Source organism: Crinia signifera, chromosome 5 (genome assembly GCF_055691185.1).
Source record: "Crinia signifera chromosome 5, ASM5569118v1, whole genome shotgun sequence".
In the NCBI taxonomy this organism is placed as follows: domain Eukaryota; kingdom Metazoa; phylum Chordata; class Amphibia; order Anura; family Myobatrachidae; genus Crinia; species Crinia signifera.
Window position 1 is genome coordinate 264018850 of NC_139221.1, and position 22174 is coordinate 264041023.

Below are 22174 nucleotides of genomic sequence, written 5' to 3' on the forward strand. Positions count from 1 at the left end.
CGACCCAACGCTTGCGCCTAACTTTCGTTACGGTCAATCTAGACGCCGTCAACTATCCTCTGGCGTTGAACTAGACAGGTTCGACTAAATGTGGTCGGCCATAACATTGTCGATCTAGATCCCGTCGATCCACTATACCATATTTCTCACCCTGACCTCCTCTCGCCTGTTCTTCCAGAACTTTAAGCATACCATATCTAAAGGGGCCTCCACACGGGGAGATGTGGCTGAGCTTTCTGAGCGATGATAGATCACTCAGGATATTAATCGCCGGGCGATAGTGACGTGCGGGGCTGCGCATTGCTATGGCCCCTACACATGGAGTGATGTTGGGGCATTTTGCGATCAACTCTGACTCTGGTAATGAATTTACTTCCCTGTCAAGTTCCCCCAACATTCACCTCTGGTCCATGTGCTCTGTTCTGTGGATAAATACAGAACAATAAATGGACAGATGTGTCAGCTTGCAGTCACTCACTGATCGATCGGTCAGGTTTTACTGTCACTCTGTGTATGACCTATATACCAAGTATTGAAGGTCTTGTGGTGTCTTAAGTAAAGGATAATACATTTTCAAGACAGTCTATTTAAATACTGTACATTCAAGTAACCTTGTAAATGTGGTTTCAGAAGTCTGCCTGAAATGTACAAAGAGCACCAGCAAGGGGCAATGAGCTTATAAAGCAGTCTACCATATTATGTACACTGTATAACAAGAGACCAGATGTCATTTTTACAAAAAGATTTTATTGACTATCAGTGAAAATTGATTTTCAATTTGATTTCAAAGAAAGGATATATACCAAATCCGTATCAAGTTAGAAACCAGTCTCGCAGTTCAAGTTCTTACATTTACTTATAAACCTGTCAATCAACACAAAGGATCTTTCAGGCTGGTCATATGGAAGGATGTGTCCGCCGCCTCTGACTATTACCTAGAAAAAGCAAGAACAGTAATATTAATCATTTTAGGTTCTAGCCTACAATATACATATAATGTGACAAATCAATTCATAAGGTGCAATGCAACACTAACATTTCCTCCAGTAACTTTCAATCTATTATAACATACAGTAGGCATTCCCAACCTCTGTCCTCAAGGCACACTAACAGTGCAGGTTTTAGCGATATCCATGCTTTAGCACAGGTGGTTAAATCAAAACAGCTGCAGTACTAATTAGCGGCCTGATTCAGACTTGCTCGCTAGGCTGCGTATCTTCGATAAGATTGATATGCCTGCATGCGCAGACCCTCCCCATCGGAAACGGGGCCCAATTCATACCTGTCTGATCGGGTCTGTCACCTGTGCTGAAGCATGGATATCACTAAAACTTGCACTGTTGGTGTGCCTTGAGGACCGTGTTTGGGAATGCCTGACATACAGTATAATAAGAATAAACGAGTTAACAGAATGTCAGTGGGGCTATTCAGACCTGATCGCACGGCTGCAGATTCGCAGGCCAGGCGACGATTGATTGTGAATGTGGATGGCTCAGTGTGTACACATGAGCGAGGCCATCATGTGATTAAATCCAGCAGCTTTTTAGAAATTGCTCTACAGTTTGTTTTATTTTAAGAGATGTAAAATGTTCTCGTGCACATCCCCTCGCATGCAGCTGAAGGGGAGAGAATTTGTTCAATGATTTCTCCCCCCTTTGGAAAAAAAAAAAGAGTCAGTCTGAACGGACTTATTTCCTCTGCAGAACACTGAAAAGGGGGCGGGCATTGACATCATGTGACATCAGCCGCCCGCTCCCAGCAGGCAACCCGCCTACGTTCCAAGGGAAAACCCAGCATTTTTATGGGGACGCACATGATGCTGCATTAATGTAAAGACTTTACGAACATACACTGTAAATTCTATGAATCTTTATAATTTAGCGAATGATTAAGGCTTGTACACGTGCATTAAAATCTAACTTTTTGATGTACAGCTTATTCATCTTTTGCCTTACTTTATGAAACAAACATCCAGAAATCTGCGTTAGGCTATATTAGTCTTCATTGATTTAAGACAAAAAAAAAAAAAAGGAAGTAACTATGGAGAGCTGGCTACATTTGAACAGCTGTGGACGTTCTTGGTATTGTGCCAAAAGCAGCTAGACAGAGGAGGCCTCAATACAATACGGACAGCGGGATATTTTCCTTCCCGAAGACCCAGACAGATATTGGCATCCAGAACAAACTAGTTTTAGCACCTGTGTGAAAATCAACAGCAAACTGTAATTACATTAGCATGCAGGTGACAAGGATAATCCAAGTAATAAAAAAAGACAACCAAAGAAAAGGAGACTTATCCATCTTTTACACCAAAATCCTGGATCTGACCTGGTATTTGGAACACTGTTCCAAGCCAGGTTGGATCAGAGATTTGGAAAGGGGGGATTGTGGGGCACTAGGTGTCCCAGGGGGGCACCCAGGGAGGAAGCTGAAGCAGAAGTGAGAAAATGTCTGGGTGTCAAGCCCAGACAACAATACAATACAAAGAAAAAAAGGGGGGTTCAAACTGCGCTAAAACTGACGAGCATGCAACAGGTGTATAAAAGTAACAAATTTATTGGGTAAAAATTACTTGGTATTTAAAAGCAATAATGGATGTTTGGAGGTCAAAGGGTACTGCTATTCTTGTGCAGAAACCATGATTAAAAGATTTATATAGTCACCCACTGTTCAGTGTAGTTGTCCTGCCCAGTGTCCGTTCCTATTGTGCTTCCTTTTTGTATCTCAGTATTGAGGCAAAGATGTTTTCTCCAAGCCTGGGACTGTTTGTTTGTGGGGAGGCTGCGCTCTCCTGCCGTATTTGTGCTGGCTGTAGATATTCCCAATGGAAATGGCTGGTGGAGTGGTGTGGGAGCTGGTCCGGTCACAGGTAATCCTTGGTGGTAGTGGGTATTTTGTAGGTCAACAACGCGTTTCCCTGTGAAGCTTTTTCAAGGTGATGTCTGCAGTACCTCCTGTTGGTTTATTTATACCCTCAATGATAGGGCTGATGGTGAACACCTGTTGCATGTTACATTGCTAATTTCTATCTCAATGCTAACAATTCTGGGCTATAGTATATATAAATAGGAGACAATCTTACCATTCTATGTGAAAATATTTAAAAAACGAGTGTTTGGGCGGCATAAAACAAGCTAAAATAGTTATATTTTCTTAGGAGTCCGTTTCTGGATATCCGGAACACGGAACTTCCAGTCATTGAACCGCACATGCGTTCCACCTTGTATCTTTATGGGCAGCAGATGGATTGGTCTGGTTCTGCCCATCTCTAAAATGGCGATTCCAGTACTTCCGGTGTCAAAGCGCCGATGGGCGCTATTCTAGCGTTTCTTAGCACGGGAAATTATGTTTTGGGTACCTGTTTTTTATTGTCCCCACTTTAGAGACGTTCATATTGGTCCTATGTCTTTTGTTTGACCTTATGGGGCGCATGTGCGGTTTCACAGATTCCTGTTCATTTCCTGTGCTAAGAAACGCTAGAATAGCGCCTATCGGTGCTTTGACACCGGAAGTACTGGAATCGCCATTTCAGAGATGGGCAGAACCAGACCAATCCATCTGCCGCCCATAAAGATACAAGGTGGAACGCCTGTGCGGTTCAATGACCGGAAGTTCCGTGTTCCGGATATCCGGAAACGGACTCTTAAGAAAATATAACTATTTTAGCTTGTTTTATGCCGCCCAGACAATCGTTTTTTAAATATTTTCACATAGAATGGTAAGATTTTGTCTCCTATTCATATATACTATAGTCCAGAATTATTATTAGCATTGAGATAGAATTTAGCAATGTAACATGCAACAGGTGTTCACCATCAGCCCTATCACTGAGGGTATAAATAAACCAACAGGAGGTACTGCAGACATCACCTTGAAAAAGCTTCACAGCGAAACGCGTTGGTGACCTACAGCATACCCACTCACCCACTACCACCCTGTCCACCAAGGATTACCTGTGACCGGACCAGCTCCCACACCACTCCACCAGCCATTTCCATTGGGAATATCTACAGCCAGCACAAATACGGCAGGAGAGCGCAGCCTCCCCACAAACAAACAGAGTCCCAGGCTTGGAGAAAACATCTTTGCCTCAATACTGAGATACAAAAAGGAAGCACAATAGGAACGGACACTGGGCAGGACAACTACACTGAACAGTGGGTGACTATATAAATCTTTTAATCATGGTTTCTGCACAAGAATAGCAGTACCCTTTGACCTCCAAACATCCATTATTGCTTTTAAATACCAAGTAATTTTTACCCAATAAATTTGTTACTTTTATACACCTGTTGCATGCTCGTCAGTTTTAGCGCAGTTTGAACCCCCCTTTTTACCTTTGTATTGGATCCGAGATCTGCTCCATTTACACTGTGGGACCACCACGCTGGGGGCAAGCCCAGCACCAAGGTAAGATGCTGGGCGATCCCCAGCCTCTGTGCTCCCCCCTTCCCCAGCCCCTGTCTACGAGGTGAATGGATGCTGCACACAGGCATCTTGATCTCCTCCGCTACTGTCTGCACAGTACAGCAGCGTAGGCTGTGTGCGCCCCATTCTGAGGTTGGGCTTCCCCATTGTTGTAAACGGGAGCTGGGTCGGTTTACACTGCCCCCAGTTACCCCTTTTAAAAGACGCTGACCTTCATAGGGCAATGGAAGACTGACCTCAGACCCCTATCTACATATCACACCCTGTCTTCTGCTCCCTACATGTCACAGCCAAATCTCTGCCATATAGCCATGGCTGGCTCAAGGGACGTTCCAGCGCAGCAGCTGCATGAGGGAACCTCCCCATAGGGATGCTGTTTGCAGGTAATCATATAAGCCTGAAAACTAGATTGATTTAGTAAGTGTAATATTTAGGCAAATGTGTCTTCTTGCACATATCATTTCTAATAGGGACTGGGTTGGAAAGACAAGCTTCAGGCTCGGTGGCTCGCTGCGCTCGCCACACTTTCTATTCTCAACTCCACGCCGACGTGGATAGTGGGGGTATGAAAAGGTCGTAGGACGCGTACCGCTGCCCCTCGCGAGCGCACGCCACGCTTCGCGTTGATAGTAGGGGTGGTACAGCCTCAAAAATGACATTTGGGGGCCATTGAACATGTTTGATACTAATTTCAATGCATTTGGATGCATTTCTGATTTTCAATGCATTTGGATGCATCGTATAGCATGCAATGCGATCGCATGCGATTTTTAAAAAAAAAATGCTTAAAAACTGCAAAAATCGCATGCCACTACATTTGGCATGCGATGGGAGCCGTGAAAGTACACAAGTACATATATACATACACACATACACCACAAACTTGTTATACCAACAATGGACGGGTAACTACCTTAGATCAAAAATATTTCTCTATTTTTTAAATGAAATTTTTTTATTTTTTTGCAACTGACAGGGTGTTTGGGTGCTGACTGGGGAATCGGCAGTGACTGTGCTCATCGCCGGAGGGGGTGTTTACCACTGCAGCTGCAGGAGAAGACATGGAAATGCAAGATGCAGCAGTAACTGTGCTGATCACAGGTGTCTGGTCTAGAGGTTTGTGATCTTCCGGCCTCTGGGAGAAAACATCTGAATCATTTGCCCCCACAGACCAGATTATCCTTCCAACCAGTGAACTAGATGGCTGATTGAAAACCGTATCATACCGCTGCATTGCTAGCATTAGGCTGCAAAGGCAAAAAGTTATGATCCAGATGAAACCTTGGACCAACAACACAAACACCGGTGAGCTCGGCAACAAAAAAAAAGGAATGGATGTCCATGGACAAACACAGTGGTGGATCTTTGCAGCATCCTTTCCATGGTTAAAAAAGGGACACTTCTCAACACCCTGCCATAACAAAAAGAAGATCTCAAAGCAAATACAGAGGGTTCACCACTAGGTGCAAGGACAGACTTTGGCAAAAAAAAGGCAGTGCAGTCGTGCAACAGCATTATTTGGACTGATGAAAGCAGAGATTAGCATGTATCAGAATGATGGGACGAAGAAAAAAAATAAAATAAAATCTAACGGTGCTGTAAACCCTGTGGCTAATACAATCTAGATTAGGGGCAGATTCTAAGCTACACTGCGGCAGGGACCAATAAGAATGGCCAAATATTCTCTGTAAAGAGCTGCGGAATGTGTGTGTGCTATATAAATAACTGGTATACATAAAATCTAACACCGGATGACAATAATTTGTGAATAGGCCATATAGGTTTGGTCCTTACGAGGTAGATTGCAAAGGCATCAGGCTGTTGCCGACAATCGATGGTAGGCAATGTATACTACAATTTTTGCACTGTGCCAGCTCTCCTCATGTGTTTTGTAGATTGTACTAGCTCTGAATGATAAATATCATGCTGTGTTCAAACTGTCGCTCTGGCACAGCAAGGATACATTGCCACTCACAGTGAAACTAGCACTCAAATCTGAGGCTGGTATACACAAAATACAGCGGACCGTGATAGAATGACTAGTTGTGATGGGAACATCAGAGCATGGAAAAAGCCTTTCCGATTGGTTAAATCAAGCAACACTCAAGTGAGTTCTAATCAATCAGAACAAGGTTTTCAGCTGCTCTGACCAATCAGAGCAAAGCATCTGTCATTGGCATAAAGCTAGGCCTTTCATGTCAGAGTTTAGAAAATGGAGCTTTGACCAAGAAAAAAAATGCAACCCTCCTTTATTTAAACCACTCGCTTGCACACAATCTTTTAGCTGTGCTTATTATGGAGAACCACTGCAACCCAAACACCACAATTTTTATTTCCCTTACTTCTGTTCCACATTAGGTAGTAGAATCTCTCTAAACAACGGACAGATTCCAGGAAGTAACCAATTCATTAAATAATTACGTGCAACCACCTCCACGCTGACTGTTCTACATTCCACAGTTTATGGAGATTGTGGCTTCTCAGCAAAAAAAAGATTGGTGGTTTCTGCCAATTTACGCCCCCAAGAGAGCATGACCGTATTTGTAATTAACACCCTCTTCCTTACATGGATGCTTTGGTCAAAAAATATATAAGAAAAAAAACTCATAAAAAGCATTTCATGGACTTATGATCGGACAAGGAAAACTTTTTAGAATAAATCTTTCAAGTCTCAATTATTTAAATGGCTTTAGTATTCTTCATGTGCTTTCCAGTTTCGAAAGAGGTTGCCTAAAGCAACGGTTGTAAGTTCTAAAACAAAACCGCGTACATTCTACCTTAAATAAATAAAAGGCCCTTTCATTTAATTGTATTATAAACTATTGTGGAGTTGAAAAAAAAGGAAGGCAGGAAAAGCGAGCCAGCTCAGTTCCTCTTAACACCTCCACTCTACAAACATCTGAAAAGTCTGCACTGATGGTAATCAGCTACTTGTGGTTAGGGCGTTTCATGTGCAGTCTCCACTCATAAAATGACAAAACAAAGGTTAACATGGCTAGAGGGGAGCAGATGTGTAACCACTGCCCTATTTATTCTCCACAAACACTGTACAGGAGGAAGCAACATCTGCCAGTAAAATGGACCGATGGCACACTAACAACCAGTGTTCAATAAACAACAAAAGGAGAATGCTGACTTCTGATCCAGGGCCAATTAATGTGTGACCCATATTTCCTGTCTGACCTTAGTACGAGTAGGTTAGAGAAGAAAGCTGCATAGACATAGTCTACATAAAATATATAGAAAAACAACGCAACCCTTTGAGTGCCAAGAGAGATCCTAAAAATATCCGCTCACAGCTACTAAAAAAAATAATACAAAAGAAATACTAATACAGCAAAGTCAATTAATTGAAGTTTGGTTAAATATTGCACCCAACCCCAACCGAAAAAAAAAAAAAGTGACGCTGGCATTTTTAACAGATATTTTGAGGATCCCTCACAGCAATGTTGGCACTCAGCGTGGGTTAATATTGTATAGTATTAAAACGGTATTTAAGTAATTGTACATAAAAACGTGGTCTCATCTGTGTTTAGACACATTACATCTGAAGCCAGGTAGCCAATTCACCAAACAAAATGTACATTGTTGCTGCAGGTCTTTATTGGCTTCTCTAAATACATTAAAAAATTACCCATCTTTTAGATTTACATCAATTAAAAGGCATAATCCCCATTCACACTAGGTGATATTGTGAACAAATATAGTTATTGATTTGCGCTCAGTTAACGCCAACCCCCCACCCGCCCCCCCCCCCCCCCCCATCCCGGGATGTGGGAGCTCAGTTTAGCACTGGGAACCCTGGTGATGTGACAGCGGTCCGGGGGAAGCTGACATGAGCTGCACACTCCCCGAAGATTGGCGGCGGCTGTTTGTACCTCACAGCTGATCGTGGTAATTGTGAGCATGGGCGTGTCCACGCCAGGGGTGTGTGGAGGTGGGTTTTGTTAATATGTAAATGTGTATTTATAGGTCATGGTGCTGTGCACAAATTGTCTGTCATTGAAAACGGGGGTACAATACACCGAAACGCCGTAGGAATAAAGGCTTTTTACTATTCCTTACTGAGTCCTCTTTGAGTGCCGCCAGCACCTCTACATACATACATACATACAAGAAAGGGGGTTTGTCAGGAGTGCACTCTAATGGTAACACCTAGCCAGTACATACAAACAACATATTACAATCATTCAATATACTGTATGGAGTAGAGTTTCAATGTTCCAACAATATCACACATACATACATTTATTATCGCTACACACACAGAGCAAGTTACCAATAAACTTACACACAATACATCCTGTATACAAACTAAACCTAGAAGAATCCAAAGCATGACACTTTCAAAAGAATGTGCGTTAGCTAATGGTCCTTTAAGACACATGGTAACAATATATGAAGGCTGAGGAAGCTCTCCTGGGGACGAATTCTAAGAAAAGCTGTCAATAATGCAACAGCATGACAAAAGATGTCCAGACCTACACACAGCTTACAAAGAGACTGTTGTTAAAAAGCAAAACGAAATACAACCAATTGATTGTTCTTTGTTTTTTTTGAAAGTACAATTGTAAGGATTAACAATTCGAGTGAAGCTTAGAATGGTGCATGATTTCACAAGCATGTATGGCAAACCGCAATCTTTCATCCAATCTCCCAATGGACAATGTTGGCCATCGATGGGGTAAATTTACGTAAGCTTCCAAAATAGAAAAATGGGCAACAGAGAAAGGACTGCTCAATCGGATTGGTTCGCTATGGGCATTACCACATCAGTTTTAGAAGCTTTAGTACACCTACTGCCTTTAGTCTAAAGGTGCACACACACGGCGCATTTTGGGCTCGCAAACACGCACATCACATTGCAAAGCACACAAAGAATGTTATGTGCAGCGCACACTTTTCAAACTAGATCGCATTGCATCTAGTTCAAAACGCATGCTGTTGTAGCATATCACACGCGTTTTGAACAAGATGTGATTTAGTTTAAAATGCACAGAGCACATCGCATCGCATATAGACAGCTTAAGGCTAAGTATACACACTTACTGATTAGCCACTCAATGGGCGAAATTTACTAAGATGTGTATTCTACTTCACATGTGATGTTGCTATGGGCAACCAATCAGAAGCTACTTCTTATTGATTTAGCACCCTCTAGAACAGGCCTGGCCAACCTGTGGCTCTCCAGATGTTGTCAAACTACAAATCCCATCATGCCTTGCCAAAGTTTTGCTATAAGGCTATAAAAACTGTGGCAAGGCATGCTGGGATTTGTAGTTTCACAACATCTGGAGAGCCACAGGTTGGCCTGTCCTGCTCCAGAACCTTGATGGCTAACCTTGACACTCCAGCTGTTGTTGAACTACACATGCCAGCATGCTCTGCATCAGATTTAGCATGGCCAAATAGCAATACTGAAGCAGAGCATGCTGGGATGTATAGTTCAACAACATCTGGAGTGTCAAGGTTAGCCATCAAGGTTATAGAAGATAGTAGACAGGATCTGATTGGTTGCTCATGTTTTTGTGAGGACACCAGCCAAGTGGGCATTTCAATTTGCTCAGCCAGCTGTGAGGCCAGCCCCTACTGCAAGTGCACCTGTGGCCGGCAGACGCCGTACACACAACAGGAGGAGCTGATCATAACTGGTCATCAGCGGTCCTGTACAGCTGACGCGGTTAGGTCTAAACTTCATTTTCCACAGATATAAGCAGCCCACCAACTGGTTTGCTCGAACCGCCAATATAATCGCCTAGTTTGTACAGCGCATGACATGACAGCAGAGAATTTTTCTTGTAAACTTTTTGGGAGACCAATGAATGGAGGAGTCCTTCTATTGAGCAAACAGTGTAATAAATAGGAGATCCTGTTTGTGCATCGTTAGCTACTTTCATTGTCTAAGAGGTTTTTTTTATAGACAGATGAGCATGTAGGCAAATTGCCAGCTATTCAGAGATAACCACATGCAGAAATCCATCTGATTTTAGACTAATCTCTAGCTCACAGGATATGGCTGGTGTAAATACAGACAGTGATAATGGCTACATTAAAAAGCAGATTGAGATTGGGTGGTGCAGACACATCAATGCAGCTAAGCCGGAGTACAGGTACCTCATCTTCTCCCAAATATGCCCCCTCCACATCAGTTGCTTACCTTTAACAATCCCTCCCACCGCAGCAGCCAGAACCACCCTGCTGCAGCAGCATGACCAAGACTGTGTACCATGAACCCTGACCATTCATGTAACCTGAGGTGTCCGAACAATTTAGAGGACCATTTCCAAACTGCAGTACTGTAGACAGTACTTGTGTAGTTTCACGGCGCCACTAGATTGCATGCGATTTGACATGCAATATCGCATGCGATTTACTATCCACTAGGGCGCGGAGTTTTTATATAGTGTGGCGAGCGAAGCGAGCCACCGAGCCCGAAGCGTGGCGAGCGCAGCTTGCCCCGCAAGGGGACACAGATTACGCTACTTGAATTGTTTCACAGAAACTCCCAATATCGCATGCCATTTGCATGCAATTCTGTAGAATACATTCTGTGGGCACTCGCCACGCTTTGGGCTCGCTGCACTATATAAAATCAACTTCACGCCCTAGCGAATAGTGGGGTAATGAACTGGATAGTAAATCGCATGCGATTAGTGGCACCATGAAACTACACAAGCACCCTGTAGACTAATGGTTCCTGGAAGGTTAGAAAGACAGGAGGTGGGCTATGGAGCCGTTTCAACATCAATAGATCTGTGATTTTTGGACCCTGCCCACCCAGCCTCTGGATAGATCATGCCATTTCCTGAGGAATCCCGGACAGGTGTACCCAATCTCAACTCAAGTACAAGATAGGTCATGCAGTGTAGATTTCTTTCAGACTACACAGCACGACAATCTGCACGGCAAGTTAATTTATTTTGCTGGAACCCTAATTATCCAACAGGCAGGATCCTCAAAACATGACCTACAGTATACTGGGAAATTGCAATAGTAAAGGTGCGTACACACGTACAGATTTTCTGTCTGATCTATCTGGAACAAAAACCTGGAAATGTATGGGAGCAACTGACAATCAAAAATTTCCACCCAAATGCAGAAAAAAAATACTTTGATAAATTTATTATATCAGAATGATTTAACCAATTTAACTGACAGTTCCCAAATGCTTGAAAACAGACAATGATCAATTTTTTGCTTGTCAGTTGCTCCCATACATTTCCAGGTTATTGTTCCCACCAGATACTGTAGATCAGACAGAAAATCTGTACGTGTGTACGCACTTAAGTCTGATCATGTGCGGAATCTTGGTGTTGTCCTGGATAGTGCCCTGACACTTAAACATCAGGTGTCAGCCACAATCAAATCCTCATTCTATCATCTAAGAAATATAGCCAGAATCACGCACCTAATTCCCTCAGAAGACCTGCATTTATATCATCACGCCTAGACTACTGCAATGCTCCCTACCTGGGTCTCCCATCAAAAGAATTGCACCGCTTGCAGCTGGTACAAAATGCAGCCGCCAGACTAACCAGCCCCGCTCCTGCCACATAACTCCCATTCTTTACTCCCTTCACTGGCTACCTGTAAAATGGCGAATTGTTTTCAAGATTGGCTTGCCTTACTCACTTTCAAGGCCCTACATGACCAGTCCCCAAGGTACCTGCAGCAGCTGCTGATTCCTTACTGTCCTACTCGATTACTACGATCTCCCTAAATTCATTTGGGGGGGTCCAGCTTTCAACTTTGTTGCTCCAACTATGGAACTCTCTTCCTCACACAATGCGAGAATCCCCCACTGTAGAATCCTTTAAATATAGACTTAAGACGTTCCTATTTACTCAAGCATTTCACTGCTATCTACTGTTAAGCTTGTTTTGTATTTCGAGCTGTAAAGACAATGGTAAAGCACTTTGAGTACTATTGGGAGAAGTGTGCTATATAAATATAATTATTATTATTGAGCACATTATTATGTCCACAAGTATACACGTGACCGGCAATATGTACCCTCTGGAAACATGCCAAGTCATAATATTGAGCCGTTCAGAATGTTGACATTGAGCATGTCAACACTATGAAAGTTGACCGTTAAAGAAGAAGACATCTGCAGTGACGTCAGAAAGAATTGTTGCTGTATGTACACAATTATAAGGCCATTTTCAATTTGAAGTTCCCCTTTCTATAGTTAAAACATTATTGAAGTTCAATAGCTAACAGATGTGTCTACATACATCTAGCCTCCTTGCCTATTAAACAGCCCTTATAGTTTGGCATCTTTGTACGTGATTTTTCTATTCAAATGCATTTTATACAGATGAATATTACATGCTGCATGCCTGTATTCTGTGTGCAAAGGTGACACTATTTGCATACAAAATTCTATGCTACAGTACATTTGCATAGAAAGACGCTCAGTGCTACTTGTAGTGCATGATAGACGTTGTAGATGGACACAACTGTACTACATGAAATAGGTGTGAGTTGGAAGCAGAGAGAATGCCAATTCTATCCAGAAACCAGCTGTATGGCTTAGGTTAACCTGGGGCACACTGCAGACTGGTTGGGGGTACTTGAAAATAATATTGGTAATGGCTGAAAAAGAAGTAGTCTTTCGTTGCTGTGCAGATGAACTATGGTTGCATCACTTTCGGTTCCATCATCAGAGTCTCCTTGTGCTTCTGCCCAACCAGCAATCCACTGGGAGCTACCCGTGCTGCCCTCTGACCTCAGCATTCATCTTCCCTGTGCCGACACAGGAGGAGGAAGCTGTGGTATTAATAAACAGCGGGAACCCAGAAACCATAGTCAGAGGCCAAAACATAGACCAGATTCCTGACCGCACACTACTACTACGCTGCTCCATAATATAAGGACACACATACCGCTCACCGAAACACAGAAAGAAGGTTACTCAAATGAAAAAGCCTAATCAAGGGGTACAGGAGAGAGAAAAAAAGGTTGGGAACCGTTGACTTAGGTGAACACGAATAACCAAAGTAGATTTGCTTGTTCTTAATGGTTCCAGCATCCTTTTTTTCAAGTGGACGAGGGTGTGATATTCATGCAACTGAAAGTCAACCGTTAAAAATTGAGAAATAAATAAGGACTATAATTTTGTAATGCATGTTGAAGGGTCTAAGTCAGGGGTGTCCAAACTTTTTGCGACGAGGGCCAGATTTGGTGAGGTGAAAATGTGGGGGGCCGACCATTCAGCCTGACATTCTTTGAATCATTAATCACATCAGAATGGTCCCCACTCTGCCCCCATTCACTGTATGTCCCCCAGCCTGCCCCTTCTTCACTTTTATGCTCCCCATTCACTGTATGTTCCCCACTCTGCACCCATTCACTCTGTCCCACAGCCTGCCCTTCTCTTAATGTCCATCAGTGCCTCCATTCATTGTATGTCTCCAAGCCTGACCCTCCTTCACTCTATGGGGGATATTCAATCGCCGTCGAGCATCTCCCATGGGGGAGATGCTCGACGGGCCCTATTCAATGCTGTCTTCCCCGACAGCATTGAACAGGGTTTCCTGTCAGAACGAGCCCGACATCTCTAGCTGTCGGGCTCGTTCTGCCGAGAACAGCCGGGAAGTGACGAGCTGCCGGCTGCATCTCGTCACTTTCCGGCCGCAACTCGCGGCCACGCCCCCTTCTCGTCCCGCTGCAGGCGGGACATTGAATCCCGCCTGCATGTTCTCGGTCGAGCTGACCGAGAACGGGACTGGGTCACGGCAGGCGAGCAAGCTAGTCTGCCGTGACCCGAAGATTGAATACCCCCCTATGACTCCCATTCACTGTATGACCCCCATTCATTATGTACTACACTCTGCCCCCATTCACTGTATGTCCCCCAGCCTGCTCCTTCTCTGAATGGCCATCACTGCTTCCATACACTGTATGTCCCCCAGCCTGACCCTCCTTCACTATATGTCCCTAACTCTGCCCCTCCCTTCTCTGTATGTTTCCCAGCCCCTTGTGTGAGCCAGAGGAAGGAGAGGTAAAGCAGGCACTGCAAGGACAGGAGATGCTTGGGCTCCTGCTGCTGCCCTCCTCCACTCTGCTTGTTACGGGAGAAAGCTTCCCCCTTGCTGTCCCACTCCCCAAACACTGCTGTCACTGATTGTGAAGTAGGGTGATATACGATTGCAGCAGCAGGGGTAGGACACCAAACACATCTGACTCTGGCGGCCGGCACCTCCTCACTGCAGCAGACAGCAAGGTAAAGGCGCGCTCGCTGGGGCCCCACTTTTAGTGTCCTGTGCTGTGCTTCCCACATTTGATGCTCTGCCCGCTTCCAGCTGGAGGCTGCGGGCCACTTGAAATTACAGCACAGGCCGCAACTGGCCCCCGGGCCTGACTTTGGGCATGCCTGGTCTAAGTTTTGTTTTCGGTGGTAGAAAAGCTTTAAATATGTAGCAATCAGGTTTTCTACTACTTGCATTATATAAACGTTTCTGGGTTATTCTGCTAAACTCAATGACAAATCTGAGATTGCGAAAGCTGGATCTTACACATGCTCTAAATTAGGCCTTGGCTTTGCAGCACATCTCCACGAGCGTACACACTGCACTACAGATGGAGAAACCGCATCCTATCAAGGTGCCAACAGACTTTTCGCTTTGCAAGGTAGAGCTTAATCTATTCTTCCAGAACCCACATCCAGGCTTTCCTCAAAGTAAAATGAATATAAATAAATTATGTTTGCAGTCAATTAGGATTGCAGTTGTCCAAAATGTTTTGGCTCTTTGAATTTCCCCCTGCACCTCTGGCAGTTTACATTACGCCTACTCCAGCTAAGGAAATACAATCTCAGAATGGATATAAACAGTGCAAAGCTGAATGAATGCTACAGCTGGGCTACACTAAATTTGGAACAAATGGAGACATTTTCCACCTCTTTACGTGTTACTCTAGCCACAGTCATTTGCTTGTTCTGATTTATATAGCATGTATATCAGCAAAATGAAAACAGACACTTCTAGAACTTATTTTTCTAGCAGGGTCGGACGTCTCCCACGTCATTAAAAAGGAAGAATAGGGAATATTTTTATTTTTTTCTAGTTATATCTGAAGCCACAGACATAAAACAATGCTTATTAGGCCCATATACACTAAGAGATTATCTTTCCAATCTGGCTGGCTGGAATAAAAATCTTGAAATTTTTATCATTTGCTCCTAAACAGGATAAAAATGGTCATTCAAATTGGTTAAATCAACTTATGCAGATGACTGCTTTAGTCCACTTTCCAGCTTTTGGGAGCAATATTTTTTATTTAAATTTTTGTTCCAAAAATGTTCCAGATTTTTCATTTCAACCAGCCAGATTGGAAAGATAATATTCTAGTGTGTATGGGCCTTTAGAGTGTGTATGGCATGGACAGTAACCTTAATCTGTGAGAAAAGGCTAACCGAAGAGCAGATTTTCCCCCTACGAATATAGTGTGTCCCATGCTCCACAGTGTACAGAAGCATCGTTACTTCTTCACCCTATGGAAATCTTTGAGGCCACAGACTGTTAAGGCCCCCATACACTAGCCGATTTTGGTCAGATTTCAGCCAGATCAGTCGGATCTGGCCGAAATCAGACCAAAATCGGCTAGTTTTGATGTCCCCTCAGATCCGATGCGCGGTCCCGTGCGCATCGGATCTGCGTCGGGTGGTCGGACCTGCTGCACGTCCGACCACCCGACTTGGGACCTAGTGGGGCGGTGGAGGGAGCAGGGGGGGCGGGGGACACGTCTGTGTCCCCCGCTGCTGGGGACAGCGTCTGTGCGGCGAGAAGGTAGAGGGAGCAGGGGGGGCTGGGGACGCTGCGGGGGACACAGGCTGCATAGAGCCGGGCAGGGGGAGCCGGCCGGGAGCTGTCAGTAATGAATAAAAAAAAAAGCCCATACAATGAATGGGCGGCCTGTGATTGGCTGCTGAGCGCTCTCTCAGCCAGTCAGCAATTGGCTGAGAGAGCGCTCAGCAGCCAATCACAGGCTGCCCATTCATTGTATGGGCTTTTTTTTTTATTCATTACTGACAGCTCCCGGCCGGCTCCCCCTGCCCGGCTCTATGCAGCCTGTGTCCCCCGCAGCGTCCCCAGCCCCCCCTGCTCCCTCTACCTTCTCGCCGCACAGACGCTGTCCCCAGCAGCGGGGGACACAGACGTGTCCCCCGCAGCGTCCCCAGCCCCCCCTGCTCCCTCTACCTTCTCGCCGCACAGACGCTGTCCCCAGCAGCGGGGGACACAGATGTGTCCCCCGCAGCGTCCCCAGCCCCCCTGCTCCCACCAGCTCTCACCTCTTAGCGCCCCCCCCCCCCCTTCTGCTCCCCGGGTTTTTTACATGTGATAAATCGAGACGATTTATCACATGTAAAAAATGGCACATCAAGTGCCAATCTAATCAAGCTCCCCCGGGGAGCAGCCGGGGAAGCTCAGGGGGAAGTCGGGGGCGACTTGTCCTAAGGACAAGTCGCCCTAGTGTATGGGGGCCTTTAGCTTTCAGGTTCTGTTATCTTTGCTTTGCAACAAGTACAATGATCTTTGTGTAGTTAGAATGTGCACAGGTAATCCCATTTACAGAATTCCCAATCACACAAAGCTCATATTTCTATCTGTAATTTAACTCTGTCCACAGAATGACTTCACATGTTGAACAGTCATTGGCTGTCCAGCACTACGCGCTCCTTGGTCATCAGAGTACACTCAAAAACAAAGTTATACTCGGCATGCATTCACAATCTCAGCACTTTAAAGCCCCTTTGTGTGGCACCACAACAAAGGATGTCTCTAAAAGAGATGGGCAGAGAATCCTGTAAGCATATTTACCTACTACTCCAGAACCTCCACGAGAATTTTGTGGTATTCCCATAGACTTGTGTGTGAAGGGATGGAAAATTAGTGTTTGTGAGTAGTAGGTGGGGCCTGTCGGATGTAATTATACTAGAATTAGGTAATTTATTCTGGCCCATTGAGATCGGACTAATTATGCAAACAGTCCAATCCTATGCCCATCAACTGCCAGCTAATCTCCAGTAATGGATTCTCTGGGAGAGGTGATCAAAATCTGTAACCCATATACAATAAGCGGCAGTTGCCCCGCCCTCACACATTTCAGATATCTGGATGAGAATACTGACAGTCATGAAGGAGGTATCCTATTAGAATCGGTGCTTCACTGCTGCAATTCACCGGGGTTATCCAATTAGCCCGGAATCATTTTCCCTGATACCCATGGTATTATGTTTTGCGCTCAGGCACATGAAGCATAGTCCCTGATGAGCAGCCACCCGGACCTTCGATCATACTTGGGACATTATCCCCAATCGCATATGTTTTTACCCGATCACAAGTCACTTTTTGACCAATAAACATGGCCACTAACTGAATACCGCAATGAGATTAATCACAATATCCGCCCATTTTATCACCCAAAACTAGCTTCGGGGATAATGCCTAGGGTGATGTTCTTTGTACATTTTTCTTTGAGTCTGATCCCGGAAGCCCCAGACTACACAGCAGCATGCTGGTGTGATCCCAGATCTCTCTCTCTCACACACACACACGTAGAATGGCTCATAGTATATTACTTTCTAGTTTTTAGTTTTTTTTTCCCTACCTAAGCATCTCAGATTACTGTAACAAATAGGTTAGAATTAACTAGTATATTGCCAGTGGCCTCATAGAATTTTTAACTGGCTCTGCAATATACCATCCATTGCCCCAATCTTATCACATGGTTTCAGTGTGTAATTACTTGGGATGGACAAGTAGTCAAAATTATTATTAAACGTCCAATATTTCAGTCCAGGCAAGGAAATTATGTAAGCAGTTCTGAAGAAAGTATTTTGCATAAGGTGAGATGGTCTATAATATTCTACGTTCTACAAGTTCTTTCCATCCCTGGTGCTAACTGCAAGCACTAAAGACAGACTTGTGGACATTATTATGTGGATGCAATCAGCTATTTGTGTTTGTTCTTCTCATCACAGTAAAAAAAAAAAAAAGGGATCTCAATGTCACGCTGCAGAGCCAACAACAGCATCTAAACGGTACAGCAGATGGAAACTGTAAATGTAGTATCTGTTGTGTACTGTACACTTCTAAGGTTTCTTTTCATGCTTAGACATTAACTATGTTCACATGTCTGAAAAATGCAGGAAGATATATTCTGGTGTCCTGAATCTCAGATTTCATGCAGCAAATGCTCCCAAATTCCAGCAGTGAATTTGGGGGACATTTACCAAAATGGATTCGTAGAAAAAAGGTGTATTCGTAGGGAGAAATACACCTTTTTTTTACGAATTTGTATTTTCGGGATTTACAATCCCAAAAATACAACAATTCGTAGTCCTAAAGATGGAACATTCGTATTTGTAGTTACAAATACGAATGCCCTACACCATCGATAGGATACGACAGAAATCACCATTCAAAAGAATGGTGATTCCTGATGTACTAAGCAGCCGTACTGATAATACGGCTGCTAAGTGGTGTAAAACACCCACGCAAATACGACAGGAAAATAGAACACCATTTTCCTGTTCTATTTGCGTTTGTTTTAGCCTGCACGGATCAGTCAGATCCGTGCAAGCTTCAGTGTAAAAAAAAAATTAAATATTAAAGAAAAAACCGGCGTGGGGTCCCCCCCACAGCCGAAACCAGCACCAGGCTGAAGGAGCCGGGGCCGGTAATTAAAAATCAGGGAACCCGACAAATAGGGGTTCCCCGATTTTTAACAACCAGCCCCAGGCTCCAGGTCCGGGGCTGGTTCCCAAAATACGGGGGACAAAATGACTAGGGGTCCCCCGTATTTTAAGAACCAGCCTCAGGCACAACCAGCCAGCAGGGTAATGTCACAGCCGGGGGACACTTATAATATAAGGTCCCGCGGCCAAAACATTAACCCTACCGACCAGTCAGCCTGGCCAGGGGCCCTGGGGGAGTGGGGACCCCCCCAATGAAGGGGTCCCCCCCCCCTCCAGGACTTACCTGACCAGGCTGAAGCCTGGTGCTGTCCTCGATGCCCCTGGGCGGTGGGCATCGAGCTGATCGTGGTGTAAAAAATAGATAAAACTATTGTTTTTTACTGTGGCACTACAAGTGCCAGCAAGCCTCCCCAGCAAGCTGGGACTTGGAGAACCACAAGTCCCAGCCTGCTGGGCATTAAAGGGCCCGCTGGCACTTGTAGTTCCACAGTTAAAAAAAATAGTGCACAAAACACACTGACACACTTTTAAAATAAAACTTTAATACACACATTACACACATACTAATACTTACCTATCTTCTTCCCGTAGGTAGCCCTGGTCCTGATGTCCTCCGGTCCTGTGTCGGCGTTCCTCTTCATGTCGACGTCCTTCTTGAAGTCGACGTCCCTGTCGGCGATGGCGTCCGGTGTCCGGGTCCGACGAAATCCATGGAGGAAGCTGTGGAAGGAAACCATACTCACCTGTCCCAGCGCGACGTAGTCCAGGTAAGGGTCTTGGCAAAAAAACAAACCGACACCCCGAAACCAGACCGGACTCTGAGGGAGCCGCACGGTGTTTACATCGTGCGGCTCCGCCTCCCGAATGCCGCTATTGGCCGCCTTGCGGCCTAGCGGCCAATCAGGAGCCGCTAGGCCGCAAGGCGGCCAATGGCGGCATTCGGGAGGCGGAGCCGCACGATGTAAACAAACACCGTGCGGCTCCCTCAGAGTCCGGTCTGGTTTCGGGGTGTCGGTTTGTTTTTTTGCCAAGACCCTTACCTGGACTACGTCGCGCTGGGACAGGTGAGTATGGTTTCCTTCCGCAACAGAAAATCTGGGCAATGCAACTAATGCAAGGGGCCATGCAAAACACAATGCAGAAAACTATGTTCAAATTATTTATATATTCCACAGCGCTTTACAGAGAACATTCACGTCTGTCCCTGCCCCAGTGGTGGAGCTTACAATCTATATTACCTACCACATGTGTGCGCGCGCGCGCACACACACACACACACACACACACACACACACACACACACACACACTCTAGGGTTACATTTTGTTGGGAGCCAATTAACCTAACAGTATATTTTTGGATTGTGTGGAAAGAAAGCGAAGTACCCAGAGGTAACCCACGCAAGCATGGGGAGAATATACAAACTCTGCACAGTGAGGGCCATAGTGGGAAACAAACCCATGACCTCAGTGCTGTGAGGCAGTAATGCTAACCATTACACTGTCCATGATGCCCATATGGTTTTATTTCTCAGATGCTCATTTACATAAACTGTAAAGCCCAGGATGTGTGTTTATGAGCATAGAAGGAAGGGAATAAATCGGTAAGTTTTTTTTTTTTTCCCTCTACTCTAAGTGTACTCTGTAACGTAGGCTGGGCACATACTATGTGATATAATGCTCGGACAGCTGACAAACTATATACTGTTAAGTGTGTAATCCAGATATCTTACGAACAGTGTCAATCACACACATAGGGGGTGATTCTGATTGACTCAGTAAGGTGCAAAGCTTGCAGCATACAAAAGTCCTTGCAACGGTGGCCTGGCGAATGCACCACCCCCCCCCCCCGCTGTATAACCTCGCAACCATCACGAAGATACATCCCCTCGCATATGCCCACAGCGGTAGAAATCATTCGATGGTCGGTGACCATCAGATGATTTCCCCTGCCTTTGCAAATATAAGTCAGTGGAGACTGGCTTATATTTGCGGGCTACGGTACAAAGACAGGGCAGAAGACTGGCATCATGTGAGGTCAGCCACCTGTCCCTGGTATACCACTTGCCACCTGTAACCCCATGGGAATGCCCAGCGTTTCTATGGGGACGTTCCCGTGGGCGACACCTGAGCCTGCCGCCACACGCCCCCAGCCCGCACTGATCCATGTGAACGGCCCGGTGACATTGCTGTGGCCGTTCGCAGTCGGGGTTTGGGCCTGCGCAAACCCCGACCATTGGGGCAGGGTCCTACATCTGTTCAGTGCGAATGAACCAGAATCGGCCCCATATATAACAACTGTGAGTGAGGAGAATTAAATGCCGGCTTAATTGTGAGGTCTGGCCAGAAATCAGCGGCTCTTGGCAGGTCAGTGGCTATAGAAGGTATCTCGTGTGTCATACAACCTAAATAAAGCCATATACTGTCAGATAATGAGTCTGCCTTATACTGCAGACAGTATATCCAAGCACCAATTATAGTATTAGTAGGATTTCGTTTAAAGATTTTTATGCCAGACAAACAAATATTTGATGCTCAGACTGCTGATAACTGGCTGCTCAGGCAGATCACTGCAAATCCTATGGCAGCCTTTGGATGTTACGAAATATCTTGCCGTGGCTATTAGCTCATTTTGCACCTGGTATAAATATTACTAGGGCTGTGGGGAGCGTTACCAATGTACACAACGCTGCAGAGGAGAGAACTTTCAGAAGGAATTTCCCAACCATACCATAAAAGGACCTGTGTTTGCCAACTGGTCAAAGGTTCTTATTACCATTTATTTACAGATCACTAGAGTGTTCCGTTAAAATTCTACAGTGTCTAATTGAGAACCATTTTACACTTTCCTGATCATTCAGTGTCAAAATACACTGGTGTAGAACATACGACTAACTGTTCCAATGTCCCTTACTCATGATTCGATTAATCGTGGTGCAGATAAATTTGTTAAATCAGACGGACTTACCCAATTTACTAAACATCCCTTTTGGTTTGCTTTATAGAGTTTGGGAGCAAAAAAATAGGCAATTGGCATTTACTC

General features: G+C 44.8%; 1 protein-coding gene across 1 annotated transcript in view; it reads right to left on the minus strand.

Annotated features, from left to right (window-relative positions):
• Nucleotides 1-727: 727 nt before the first annotated feature.
• The window catches only part of CPVL (carboxypeptidase vitellogenic like), an 84167-nt gene continuing 62720 nt past the window's right edge, over nt 728-22174 (minus strand). Inside the window, exon 13 of the mRNA XM_083188956.1 lies at nt 728-935. Coding sequence (XP_083045082.1) covers nt 819-935 — 117 coding nt within the window. The 3' untranslated portion in view covers nt 728-818. The remainder of the gene's footprint in view (nt 936-22174) is intronic.